This window comes from Falco naumanni, chromosome 1, assembly GCF_017639655.2.
Source record: "Falco naumanni isolate bFalNau1 chromosome 1, bFalNau1.pat, whole genome shotgun sequence".
Taxonomy (NCBI): Eukaryota; Metazoa; Chordata; class Aves; order Falconiformes; family Falconidae; genus Falco; species Falco naumanni.
This window is the reverse complement of record NC_054054.1, coordinates 92,124,250-92,137,691: the sequence shown is the minus strand read 5'-3', so window position 1 is coordinate 92,137,691 and position 13,442 is coordinate 92,124,250. Positions and strand designations below refer to the sequence as shown.

Here is a 13,442-nt window from a genome sequence, read left to right as displayed (position 1 = left end):
CACTTCAAGTCTTGCAAAGTCACATATCAGTTTTGCTTTACACACATGGCAAGTCTTGCTGTAATCTATGATTATTCACATGTAAAGCCAAGCATGTAAGTGTTTGTGAAACTGGAGATACAATCATTAAATGTAACAGATAATTGATATTTATACTGAGAAGAAAATTGACTTTTGTTAACCTCAGCTATTAAATTACTTCTTCAGTACCGAAAGAACGCAGCAGCTAGCTATTGATCACCAGATTCATTACACTTTTATGACAAATTTGAAAGCACAATGCCATTAAGTACAATACTATAAGCTACGAAAGGGGAGTATTGTGTATAGATTAAAAAAACGCAAGCCAACAAAACCCCAACAAATTCCCCAATCTACTTATCATAAATACTTAGCAAATGCACATAACGAACCAAGTATTTCCCTGCACAATTTGCTCATGTCCTTAGAAGTTTTAGTTTTATCTTTAAGTCTGTCTTTTTTGATATTTATCATGAGATATTACTGGAAGGTGCAAGTGTGCCACGGTCTTGCAGACTTCAATCATCACTGGCAGAAAACCAAACTCATCTTCTTTTGGGCAAGAACAGTGTTCTACGTGCAGCAATTTAAGAGATGTTTTCAGAGATCTTGAGCTACCAAAGCAGAGCGAAGGGCAAGCAGTAAACAGCAAAGAAAGAAATATAACTTTGGTGTTCTAATCTTCTAAACATTTCATTTACAAACCAGATAAAGACAAACAGCTGAACTCTGATTTCCCCATGTTGTTTTATCAAATATATGTTCATAGCTTCATAAGACGACTTCATTACTAAAATTCATCTTCTCAGAGAAGGGAAATAACTGACAAGTAATACCCATAATATTGTTTTTCCTAACAGATACGCATGTGTAGCTTTTCCCTCTGTGGTCTCTTACCTGCTCACCTGTTTTCAGGAACCTAAATTATTTAATGGCACCAACTCCCTTCAGCATGCCAGCTGATGCAAACTCACCAAAAGAATCAAGAGATACTGAAGGAACTGGGGAACCAATATGAAAAGACCAGGTTTCTGCATTTTCACACAACTTCCATAATACACCAAGCTAAAATATGGACTATTTATTAATATTGTTTATTAACTCTTCAGAAATGTAATTTACTCTGCCTATCTCCTATCTATTGCATGTTTGGATATAAACACAGAATGGAGAAAATGAAGAAAAAGAAGAGCTGGAGATTTTGGCAGCAGCACGGAGACAACTGGGGTTTCTGGCTCCCAAAAAAGTACAGGAGGTTTCATTAGAGACAGTGGAACAGATACAGTAGTGCAGCTCCCAGCCAAGGCCAGGAAACACTGTCCCAGCTGAAGGGCACAAAAGCAGTCAGGTTGCTATCTGCAGAGCTGCAGCCCAGAGCGGGCTGGGAGCTGTGGTGTCTTACCAGTGACTCAAGAAGTCTTAACATCAGGCATGAGTCAATGTCAGACCTGTGGTACTCTACACACACAAGTTCTTCAAGCCATGGCCACTGTTTGGGTCATCCACTGTGTAGCACTGCCCCTCTAGAGGTCACAGACTACACAAGCTTCAGCAGAAGCATTTTCATTTCATGTAACACAACGAATTACAGCAGCAAAAACATCCCATTGAAAAGGAGAGGAAGAGAAGCAAGTCAATGAATAGGACGGAAGACAAAACAGAAAGGGAGAAGTCCAAATGCAGAAGTAAAACAAGCGGAAGGGTTTAGCTTAAAAAAACCCAACCAAACAAAAACAAACCAATCAAAGATTAAAATTCTCCTTTCACTCCTGCCTTCTGCTAGTTTAGATTTCCACTCTCAGCTGCCCGAGAGCATCCAAAAGCATTTCAATGTATATGGGAATTACCTACATGCAACGTATTTCAAGGCACGTTTCTTATAACTAGTGTGTGAATTTTCAAGTATTTTTAAAGTAGTTTTCTCTAATCCCACAATGCATAAGTATACCATTAACGTGAAGTGCCACCATAAAATATGGAACTCTGGTACGCTAAGGACAATGTCCTCTGCCTGCCCCCAGGATGATATCATTTTCAATCGTGTGACTTCTTCTGGAGGGCTACTAATTACTTAACCTGTAAAATTCAAGCAGAACACACCTTACACCCGTTAAGTCAGTCACAGTAACCTCTTCTAAGAGTTTGTGCAGTTCTTAAAATTGTATTTAAGAGTGTAAACCAAATGAAAAACTAACTAAAACAAGGTCCTGACCAAGCTTTGTATTAGAAAAAGAGAAGTTTGAGTTTCTCTACTTTTTGGGTGGGTTTTTTTTCCCCTGAACTTTTAAATAACAATGGAGAAAAGTAACAGTCCTCTAAAGTTACCTTGCCACAGCACACAAAAATATCTTTGTGATTAAGAGATTTTTATGGAAAATAAAAACATTTTTCAGCAGATATGTACTGTATTTAATACATTCTGGGTGCCTCTGCAGAAAAACAATAGGTACAGTTCATCAGGAAGCACTATAGTCTTTACAGGGACTAAACATACATGAGAGCGTTTTTGGAATAGTACCATAAAAATCTGCACTGCTGAAACGACTTGTAGATAACCATCATTATCAGTCACTTTAAGGACAGTCTACCTCACCCACAAAAGAACTGCAGTCAGAAAAATAGTTGTTCTTGTTGCCTCAAACAGGTGCTTCTTTTGAATTTGTTACAAAGCCATACGTGAGATTTCAAACAGTGAGCATTACGCAGCCTCATACTCACCCAGCAATAACAACTCCATCGCAAGTATGTACATCACAAAGAATTTTTCCCAGCTCATATCGCAGCTGGCTCACAGCACCGATGCGGTTCTGCACAGGAAGATGAGACATAGTGTTGGTACTGCAATACTATGTTAATTTGGTGCTTCATGGAAAACTCCCAAGCTTTGCTTTTGCTACTGACAAGTTGTAGTGCAGCTGAGAGAGAAGACACAACCATTTTATGCTTGCCGTCTGGAATTTTTACAGATGGGAATGAAGGAGAAAGAAGCTATTGCTCTTTATTATCATTCATAATCTTTAGGTGGAGAAACAACTATCACAACAACAACAACAAAATTATAGCTCTCTCTTAGCTAGGATATGGAATGAGCAGGGGAAGGAGCCTTCATCTTAAAGGCTGATTCTCATTATCACGGGACGGTTGAAGTATAAACATCTTTCTTGCACCAGTCAATGGAGTAGCACAGCAAACAGAAAGACTCACCACCAAAAGTCAGTGACTGGGGGGCGGGGGGAAGGTATTACAGCTAGGGCTATGTCTCATAAATCCTTCCGCAGCTTTTCCCTTTTAAACGGCAAAAAGAAGCTACAGTATAAAAGACCAGCTTTTCACTACCACTTGCTTGAACCAGGTTCGCATTTTTCTACAGCATCTGGATCCCATTAAAGAAATTCTCTTTTACCTTCCAGTTGGTTTTCAAAGTGCGCTCTCTGGCACGGCAGTTCTTGAGGGCGAGCTTCCAACAGGAATGATCAGAGATGCTCGTATCTAATAGGTATCCTTCCTGTTGGCACAACCGGTACCACAACACTTCGTCTTCTGCAAGTACTTTCCATGTCCTGCTGACCTAGAAATAAAATTTATATATATATATATGAGAGAGAATACGAGATATATATATATATATCGTAAAAGTAAAAAATAGATTTCATATAAAATGTTTTCAATAACATCTGAAATATACACATATAAATCAGTATAGGCCTGTACTGAGACTAAATTCTGATCTTAACAAATACATTTGTTCACCCTTTATACTACTGAGAGTATAAAACCCCCAAACCTTTAACAAAATACTTGGTTTCGTGGATTCTTTTGAAAATAACTGAGTTTCGACTCCATAAAACGTGAACACCAGCATTTAGTGGCCATGCTGTCAACCTGAAACATCAGTGCATTAAAAAATTTTGAAGGGAAAAGCAGCAAGGAAACAATTAAGAAAGCATTGTAAGTTTAGCACAACAATATGATTTTCATATTTGTAGCTAAGAAAACCTCTCAGATCACACCATCGTATCTCTAAAGTCCTACTGACAATGTCTGATTAGGTGTATGACATTAGTGATTTATAACCTATTGTATTACAGTATGCATAAATCGGAATGAATTATTAAGTTTTTCAAGTAGCCTCAAGTTGCTGTCCATTTCAGAGAGAACAGCTTCATCACAATCAATTGTGGGCTTAGAATTAAAGATTCAAGAGGTAAGAGCCAACTTAAGTAGCATTTGTTCTCTGTAATTCTTAATTTAAAAAAACAGATGTAACCAATGAAAACTGCCACGAGTGAAAGCAGCAATCAATTGTACAGTTTCCAAAAGATTAAAAAAACCTTCTCAGCCTGACATCATTTTTAGCAACTTAGAATTAAGCATCTGATGTCCATTTCAGTCCCAAGATTACACCAAGAATCTAGGTCTCCCATTGATACAAACCCACAGGGCCATCTCTCTGTGTTTACTTGCCATTCATTCCACGTTTACACACAGATAGGACACAGCACAGGGAGATGAAGGATGAACTATTACTTGTTCTCCATTTTACAAGATTAATCTCCTTTGTATTTTATCATTTCCATACACACCTTGCTTCAGACTTCGTAAAACCACAGCTTTCAAAGACAAAGCGATGCTTCACAAAACTATGTATCATGAAGAATACTGAAAGTATGACATCCTTTCAGCTAGTGCAGATTTGCAAAAAGTCCAAGGAGAACACAAGCCATTGAAGCAACAAAGCGTGCAGTGAGCTTACAGGGAGGTTAGAAAACAACAGCCACTGCCTTAAATAAATCAAGTAATCTCAAGAGTTTGTAATCCGATCTGTAAAATTTTACATGTGATGACTTGGAAAAGCATGCCTTAGCCCGCTGTATTAAATGCAGCATCCCGCCAAGAGCAACTAGTCAGCCCAACCAAAACACCCACAACACCACACGGAGATAGTAGCTAAGGTCCAAAAAGCACCCACCAACTCGACACTGCATCTTACAGATCTCCTTGGGTCACAGTAAGTGCAGAAAGATCCCACACACATGTTCCCAAACCTCCTTGCATATTATGTAGATGCCAAACAGTGGGACAGCATGCTCTGCAGTGAACAGCATAGATGTCCCCTTGGCTAGAAGCTTCGTAAGATTTTCATCTTGTTTATGTTGTGTTGCCTTGCTGGAAAGAACACATGTATCAATTACTGCCCTCAAAAACCAACATCCCACTAGGAATCAAGAACTGGGTCGTAAGACATACCTCATGACCTTTTTCCCCCCAGGGAAAAGAAAAAAAGTTTAAGATGAAAAAAGGGTGGTGGACAGAGTAAGCTGCACATGTTTTTAAGATTTGATACCTCCATACAAGAGGAGCTCTCAGACAGGAATATCCAAGTCCAGCAGAACTAATATTCTAGTCAAGTCACCAAGAGACCCCAATTCAAACTAGCAGACATGCATAATCCCCTTCCATCATCTGACAAAGAAAACAACCTGGATAGGGCAATCACAATGCCTCACAAATGACAGGAACAGCACCGAGTCTTCTCTAGTGTTAAACATCACCCTGTAATAAAAAAAGCAGCGCTTAATGCTCCTGTCCCTACAGGGATACACTCAGGAAGTTCAAAAGCATAAAAAAAAACAAAAACCAATTCAAGCTTCAAACCGTTACAGTTTAGTGGGGAATTTGCTCTCGATTTGGTTTTAAAGTAATATAAACCCATATATTATTACTCAAACAAAAAAAAAAACAAAAAACAAAACAAAACCCAGCTTTTTGCTGACACACAAAAACCCCGCTGTTCTGCAGAAGTTGAGCACCCCGGCCAAGCCCAGCCGACAATAACGGCACCTCTGCCCCCATCCCGGCACAGCAACACATCTCTGCTGACACCGAGGGGACAGGCTAACGTACAAAAAAAAGTAAACAAAGTCAAACCATGCCAACTTCTGCCTTGCTTGGAAAAAAAAAATCCTCACAGAAAACCACACACCTTTGGAGTTTGCCAAAACAAAGTTGTACAGACCTTTCTAGTTTCAAGGTCTTAAAAGCATTTTATAAAGACAGTAAAAAAAAAAAGGGGGTGGGGGGGGACTACATAAAATTTAGACTGCCTTTTCAACTTTCAGGAACAAACATGCAAGGGGAATAAAGATCCTATCCTATTATGATTTTTTTAAATCAAATTACATCGAATCCTGCTGCTTTACAAGCATGAATTTCCAAAGGGTCCCTAATGCAGCCTTTTCTTAATGCACCAAAACTAGCATGACAATCCCTTGTAAAAGCCCCACTGAGCAAGCCTCAGCTGCAAGAAATCGCTAATAAAAGAGTCTCAAGCATTTTACTTTACAGCACCACTGTGAGCTGCCGCATTAAAACCAGCCATTGGCTTGAAGTCAGCTTTATTAGATCTGCTTGACTTAAGAGTTTCAGGTGAGGCCCCAAAAGCCAGAGGATTACGACTTTATTTATACGCACCCATACATTCTGCTTGTTGGAGAGTAGCTGAGACATGCAAAGCTCTTATTAAACTACGAATGTAATTATTTCCAAATCTACACTACATAGAAACTCCAACAATGATCAACAACATCATCTTACAGACTTCTTTATAGATTTAGAGTTCCCAATTTAAATTTGTCTTGAGTTTTCCTATTATCTTTTTACTACAGTTCTCAACTGTTCTCAGCAAAGAAACCTGGGTTTCCCCCGAGCTCCACACAGGAACAGTTTTGTATCTAACAGCTCAGCAAGTAACAATGTTCTGAAGGACTTCAAAGAGTTTTGCTGACATTGGTTGTACCTTTAGGGAATTCCCCCCCCCCAAAAAAAAAAACCCCACCAACCCTAAAGTCCCCCACCTCTTGAATCAAATCCTAAATTTCTTCTAATCCTATCTAAATCAGATGGCTGAAATCCCAATGAAGGTTTATTCATCCCTCTCCATCTGATAATTGTCTTTGTTTCATTAGGTTTATTTTCTTCCCTAGACATGGTCATGGTTCATTCTCTGAAGCCAAGGGCCTCAGTTAGAAATATATGGACTTTTCAGTTCAGTACAACATGCAGTGCCAAACAGTATTTAATCCAAAGCCAATGAGATGGAGGCTTTTCAATTCTCTGCAATAATCAGAGAACCATAGAACAGTTCAGGTTGGATGGGACCTTCTTAAAGATCACCTAGTCCCACCCCCCTGCCCTGGGCAGGGACACCTTCCACCAGACCAGGTTGCTCCAAGCCCCGTCCAGCCTGGCCCTGAGCACCCCCAGGGATGGGGCACCCACAGCCGCCCTGGGCAACCTGGGCCAGCGCCTCACCGCCCTCACAGGGAAGAATTTCTTCCTTATATCTATCTAAATTTGCCCTCTTTCAGTTTAAATCCATTTCTCCTTGTCCCATCTCTACATCCCATGCAAAAAGCCCCTCTCCAGCTTTCCTGTCGGCCCCTTTAGGTACTGGAAGATGCTCTAAGGTCTCCTTGGAGCCTTCTCTTCTCCAGGCTGAACAACCCCAGCTCTCAGCCTGCCCTCACAGGAGAGGTGCTCCAGCCCTCAATCATCTTTGTGTCCCTCCTCTTCCAGAACTAGAAGCAGTGCTGCAAGGGGGTCTCATCAAAGCGGAGCAGAGGGGGAGAATCCCCTCCCCCAACCTGTTGGTGATGTGGCTGAAGATACAGCTGGCCTTCTGGGCTGCAAGCACACAGTGCTGAGTCACGGTGACCTTCTCGTCAACCAACAGCCCTAAGCCCTTCTTCTGCTCAGGGCTGCTCTCAATCCATTCCCCTCCCAGCCTGTATTTGTGCTTGGCATTGCCCCGACTCAGGTGCGGGACCTTGCACTTGGGTTTGTTGAACTTCATGAGGTTCACATGGCCCCACCTCTCAAGCCTGTCAAGACCCTTCTGGATGGCATCCCTTCCCTCCAGCGTGTCAACTGCACCACACAGCTTGGTGTCACTGGCAAACTGAGGGTGCACTCAGTCCTAGCATCCATGTTGCTGACAAAGATGTTAAAAAGCGCTGGTCCCAATGACGACGCCGGAGGAACGCCACTCATCACTGGTGTCCGCTTGGGTCATTGAGCCATTGACTGCAACTCTTTTACTGTGACCATCCAGTCAGTTTCTTATTCACTGAGTGGTCCATCCATTATTTAAGTCTCATCCTGAGCTCAGGACATCCTTATTCATCTGCTCTCTAAACTATGAGAAGAATGGATGATTGCTCTTACTCATATACAACCTTGATGCAAAAGTATGCTCAAAAACGACATGAGATTTTCTTTTTTTAAATGTATAAACACTAAAAACCTAACAGTGTGACAGTTCCAGAAGCTCTAGAGGCAAGCATCTGAAATTGTTGACTTATGCAAGACAATTCATTCTTAAATTCCTAGAAACAGTCTCCCTTGTCCTAGATACATACACAATTGTTGTGTTGGTAAACATTTCTAAACCTTTTCTCAGATGAAAATGCTAACAGTTCAAGGCAATTTCCCACTGATCTGTTCATAAATAAAACTGCCTTAGCACTGCCAAAATTCAGTACATACTGTCAAGAAGTATTTCACGCCACAAAATGCAATTTATGCAGTCTCTGGTATTTACTAGAAAGCAGGAACTACTCTAAGTATATGGAGAAGTTCATAGATGAGACACATCACCTTATCACAAAGGTACAGTTTAAGGGCCAGGTCCTCAGGCCACGAGTGAAGTTAATTGCCAGTACCGGCAGTATCAACCCCAAATAACACAAGAACTTCTGATGCATTTCAATTTGTCATACTCGTGGTGTCCTGAGTGATTGTTTTTCTTTTCCCCCTATATCACAACCAGGAAGAAGGACTGACTGTTCTCAAAGCTGCTCATCACAGAAGTCACAAGAGAGTCGCTCATAACATAGCTTTTTTTTTTTTTTTTTTTTTTTGTTCCAATGGTCAGAACAGAACCACAAGATGCTCACAGGGCTGGCATAAAGCAGAGGGAAAATTTTACCATTACCCTGGACTGTTCTGTTGATAGAGTAACATGGGTTATCAGCAGGGACTGGTCTGCTGGATGCTACTGACTATCACACAGCTACTGCGAACCCACCACAGCTCAGGAACTAATGACACCGTTAATTTACATGCTGCACATGGCTTTTGTATTTCAAGTGCCAAACAGATAGTTTGTGTTTTATAGTACTAATTCCAAAAATCAAAGAAAAGCAGTGGGGAAGAGGGGGAGGGGGAAATATCAGGGTGAAATTAAAGTTTTCCAGAGCAGTCTGTGGTGTGATTAAATCTCAAAGAGGCTCTGCAGTCAGGCTACTTTACTGTTAGTTGGTTACCAATTTGGCATAAAGAACTAAGAAAACAGGTTTTCTCCAAAGGCACTCACATAGTTCATGATGCCAATTCCACTAACTGGCCCAATTTCACTGAAATCCCAAGACGCCTTAATAAAAAAAACCACCACCTTTCTACAACAACACCGTAAAGCAGCAGGGCTTTCCATTTAACAGAAGAGGGCTCCCCCCCTCCTTCAAAAACAAAATCACCAGGAGAAAAATGAAAATGGTATTTATTTTTATTGCTTTGCTTTTTATTTGAACACTTAAAAAGAAGCCAGCTCTGCACTAAAAGCATTGGATATTAATCTAATTCAGAAAGCCTTGTAAAACACTGGGCATTTGCTCAGCTACTTGTCAGCTGCACATAGGACCGACCAACTCTGTCTGAAAAGGCAAATGAGAAATGTGGAAAATTTTCTCAGTGTTAAAACACATCTCACAAGAACAGGTTCAAGTTAAAAACCAAAATGAGAGAGAGAGAGAGAGAGTAATCAAGTGCAGTCCAAGCACAGAGAAAAGGAGCAGCCCTCCATCAGCCAATCTTTTTACTATGTCATGAGGTAAACTGATCATGCTAGGGAAGGGGAGGAAGAGAAACAGAAAGAATAACCTTAAAGTACTCCACTTAAAAAAACGCAACCCTGTTCCATTTCATGGAATGTGGCCTTTACTGATCGCGTATCTCTACCTCAAATGACAGAAACTTGAGCATATCTGAAAGCTTCAGAGTCTGCTGGATAGCACCAAAAAATACACCTAGAGAATTTTTTCTTCTGCAACAGAAGCCCTGCAAGAGGAATTATTTTTCTTCTAATAGTCCTTATTCCTAAAAGGCATTAGCAAGTAAAAGATTTAAGCAATAGCCACCTGTAACTCTTTAACACTATGACTTGCTCATAGTGAACATTAAAAGCCTAATTTCATTTCAATGCATTCAGGGCCATCTGGATAATACTTGTGACTGGTTTGCCATCCACCACGAAGCTATACCCTTCCTGTCACTTTTCAATTTTTACATGTTAACATTTCTTTCTTTTACAAACATTTCACATGGTAATCAGCACTCGCCAATTAAGTTTGCTTTGAAGACTCATTCAGAGAGAAGGCTCATCATTTCATGTGTGAAGAAAGGAGATAGGCTCAATAGTGTGCGCTGAACAATCCTAAGTATAGCCAAGGGGGTGTGAGTGTTTAAGTTAGTAAAGCTACTTGAAGAAACAGGCAGTTTACAACTACACATAAATTATGGACCATCTCTGAGTACAGCCTGGCAAAAGCATTATCTTGAAGTATCACCGAAGAAAAATATAAACCCCCTGCAAGGCAGTGCGGAGGGAGGAAGGAAATCAGTGTCATTTAAGAATTTAGCCTTACATGAAATTACTACAGACAAGAAGTTACTACTCCAACTTCTATGGTTCAAGTCTGACACTGACAAGTGGGAGGAGCAGCTTTGTTTCCAAGTCCTTAGCATCACAGAACTCTGAGTTCTAAATATTGTAGCAAGACACTCGCTTGTTTCTAAATATATTCACTTGACTCAAAAGATCTTTGCAGTATTTATTTTAAATTTTAAGGCTTTGCTTTTGTCCAAGCCACAGAAGTTTTATTTAACTCTACTCAACAGCAAGCTATAAATCCAGCTCACTACTATTTTTTCAATATTCAGCTCTGGAAGTTATTTCCAAAAGTAAAAGCACAATCAGCTGAGTTACTAGGGCTGCCACACATTTTCCCTGCATCAAGGTGCCCGACTATTTATTGAATATTTCTGCCAATTTTGTGTGGTATCAGAGAAGCAAACTGTCAGCAGTGCTTACCTGAGCACACCTTCCCAATTCAGTCTTGCCTAGGTACTGAAATATCTTCAGTGCCAGTTCGTAAGGCAGCTGGATATCAAAGAAAGGAACCTCATTTATTTCATTCTGAAAGGAAGAAAAAAAGAGAAAATAATTTGTTAGGCTTCTTTGACGCATAGCTAGTTAGTAGCAAAAGTTACTGTACCACAAAGAAAGGACATTGTATCTTCAGTGCCATCGCAGTTCCATAGGAAAGGCAGAAGTAATTCTGTCTCTCCTTCCCGTAACATCAGGCAGACCATGCTGGCATGAAGGTACCCAAGCTACTCTTTGCTCTCTCCAAGTCATATCAGGTAAAGAATATTAGAAGGCTAAGTGGAGCTAAAAAGCAAATTGAGGAGAACTGTAAGGCTTATCTACAGTCAGACAGCAGAGAAAGGCAAGACAGGAGTTCTAGTAAAAAAGGTTATCTAAGGTTTCAGCATCAAATAGACCAAACAAGCACTTAGACGACATACGCCCATTATTAATTTCACTTACAAGATTCAAACACAGATGATGGAAAACGAACAAACATTTTGATATAAAACTGAATGGAGATGACATTACAGTTGTTTTCTGTCTTTCACTAGTAAGATACAAATGCCTTTTTAATATGTAATGTGCTGAAAGAGTTGCTGCTTTAGCTGATCAAGTTATCTCAGTAAAAAAATTAAAACCAAAGAATCCATCATTTTAATCTAACAGCTAAATGCAGCACATACATGTTTCCTAGATTCTATTTGTTTGCTTTAACTACATAATTATTAAATCTTCTTCCTGCATTAAGTTACTGCATTGAGATTTGTCCTCTCCCTCATTTCTGTCTGCACGTTCCAAATTTCTATACTATATAACAGAGAGAGCGCAAAATCAGCCCATTCTGACCATTTCTATGTCACCCGTTTTGAAGTTTCACTCTTTAGTGTTTTCTCCTGGTTTCTGGTACCATCCCACATTGCTCCTGAACGCCTGATCACCCTCCATCAATCTCCACACACAAAATCAGGTGCCCAGTTAAAACCTATCCCCACCGCTTGCCACCAGAAAGTCAGGCAGCTCCCAAATCAGGATCATCCCCTGCCTCTTAGCACTTCTCTAGCCCCAAGACCTTTGTTTCTTTGTAGGTCTCTCTAAAATTACTCCTTGCTCATTTAAACCTGGACCTTTTGCAGTACCGACAAAGTAGTAAAAATAGGCAACGCTGGGTTTGAAGTCCACTTACACAGGAAAACCATTGCATAATACGGTTGCGTGGAAATTTTTAATGCAAAAGGTGTTCTACGCTAGCTAAGTGTTTAGTCAGCACAAATATGGGCAATGTTCCCATTAGGTCTTTTTTGATAAAATGCAATGTTTTTTTATAAACAGCAGGACCTCACACTCAATCTAAAGTTACTTAAACTAGGACCTGCACGCAACATTCCCGCTCCCCTCTCTCCCTGTCCACAATTTTCCTGCACCAACAGCTCCTTTTCCTTTCTCTTTGCATGAGGATCTCTGGCTCCACTCCCTGCTATGGATTTGCAAGACTGTTTGCTTTCATACGATTTAGATTGCATCTGTTTCCAAAAGGGGCACCAAAGAAAAATATAAAAGGAACTCTGAGAGCACATCTCCACAGCCACACGCAGACAGACCCCAAGCTGGCCAGATGTGAACCAGCTCTGATCCAGGAGCCATATAACCATTTTCAAGCAACGCGTTGCCCAAACAAATAAGATGAGCCATTCGGCAAGGCTTATTAGCTCTAGGCTTATGAGCTCAGGCACAGCACCACTATGAATATACTGCTTCCAAATTGGAGTTGACTCACATCCAACCAGCAGAACCTAGTCTGGCTGCATGGACCCAAAGGTACCATCAGAAGGACAGACTGCCTACAGCCCAGCACAAGCACAATGCTCCAGACTGACAGCTCTCTCAGGAAAATGAGGGAGAAAAAAAAAGAAAACACAGCTATGCAGATTTTTTTTTTTTTTTTAAAACTAACACACAAGAGTATATTCAACCTGCAAGTGCAACAGCTCAGACCAATTCCATTTTAATGCTATCATAACGTTAAGAGGCAGATCAAGGTCTTCCCTTCCTACATCCCGAAGATTCGGGCAGCTGGTCTCTAGCACAGCGCTCACCGCTGCGGACGGAGCGGTAACGTTAAGTCAGCACCAGCCTGTCTAAAAGTCGACTGGAACGAATCCAAAACTCAAACACTACCATCCCCTCCGAGACAGATCCGGGCTCCCATGTGCTAATG

General features: G+C 40.7%; 1 protein-coding gene across 2 annotated transcripts in view; it reads right to left on the bottom strand.

The window, feature by feature from the left end:
- The window catches only part of FBXW8 (F-box and WD repeat domain containing 8), a 53,563-nt gene that overhangs the window by 39,249 nt on the left and 872 nt on the right, over nucleotides 1–13,442 (bottom strand). For both annotated transcript variants that reach the window (XM_040606310.1, XM_040606320.1), the window contains exons 2-4: nucleotides 11,168–11,272; nucleotides 3,425–3,589; nucleotides 2,740–2,828 (exon numbers count right to left, since the gene is read on the bottom strand). In XM_040606310.1, coding sequence (XP_040462244.1) covers nucleotides 2,740–2,828; nucleotides 3,425–3,589; nucleotides 11,168–11,272 — 359 coding nt within the window. The remainder of the gene's footprint in view (nucleotides 1–2,739; nucleotides 2,829–3,424; nucleotides 3,590–11,167; nucleotides 11,273–13,442) is intronic.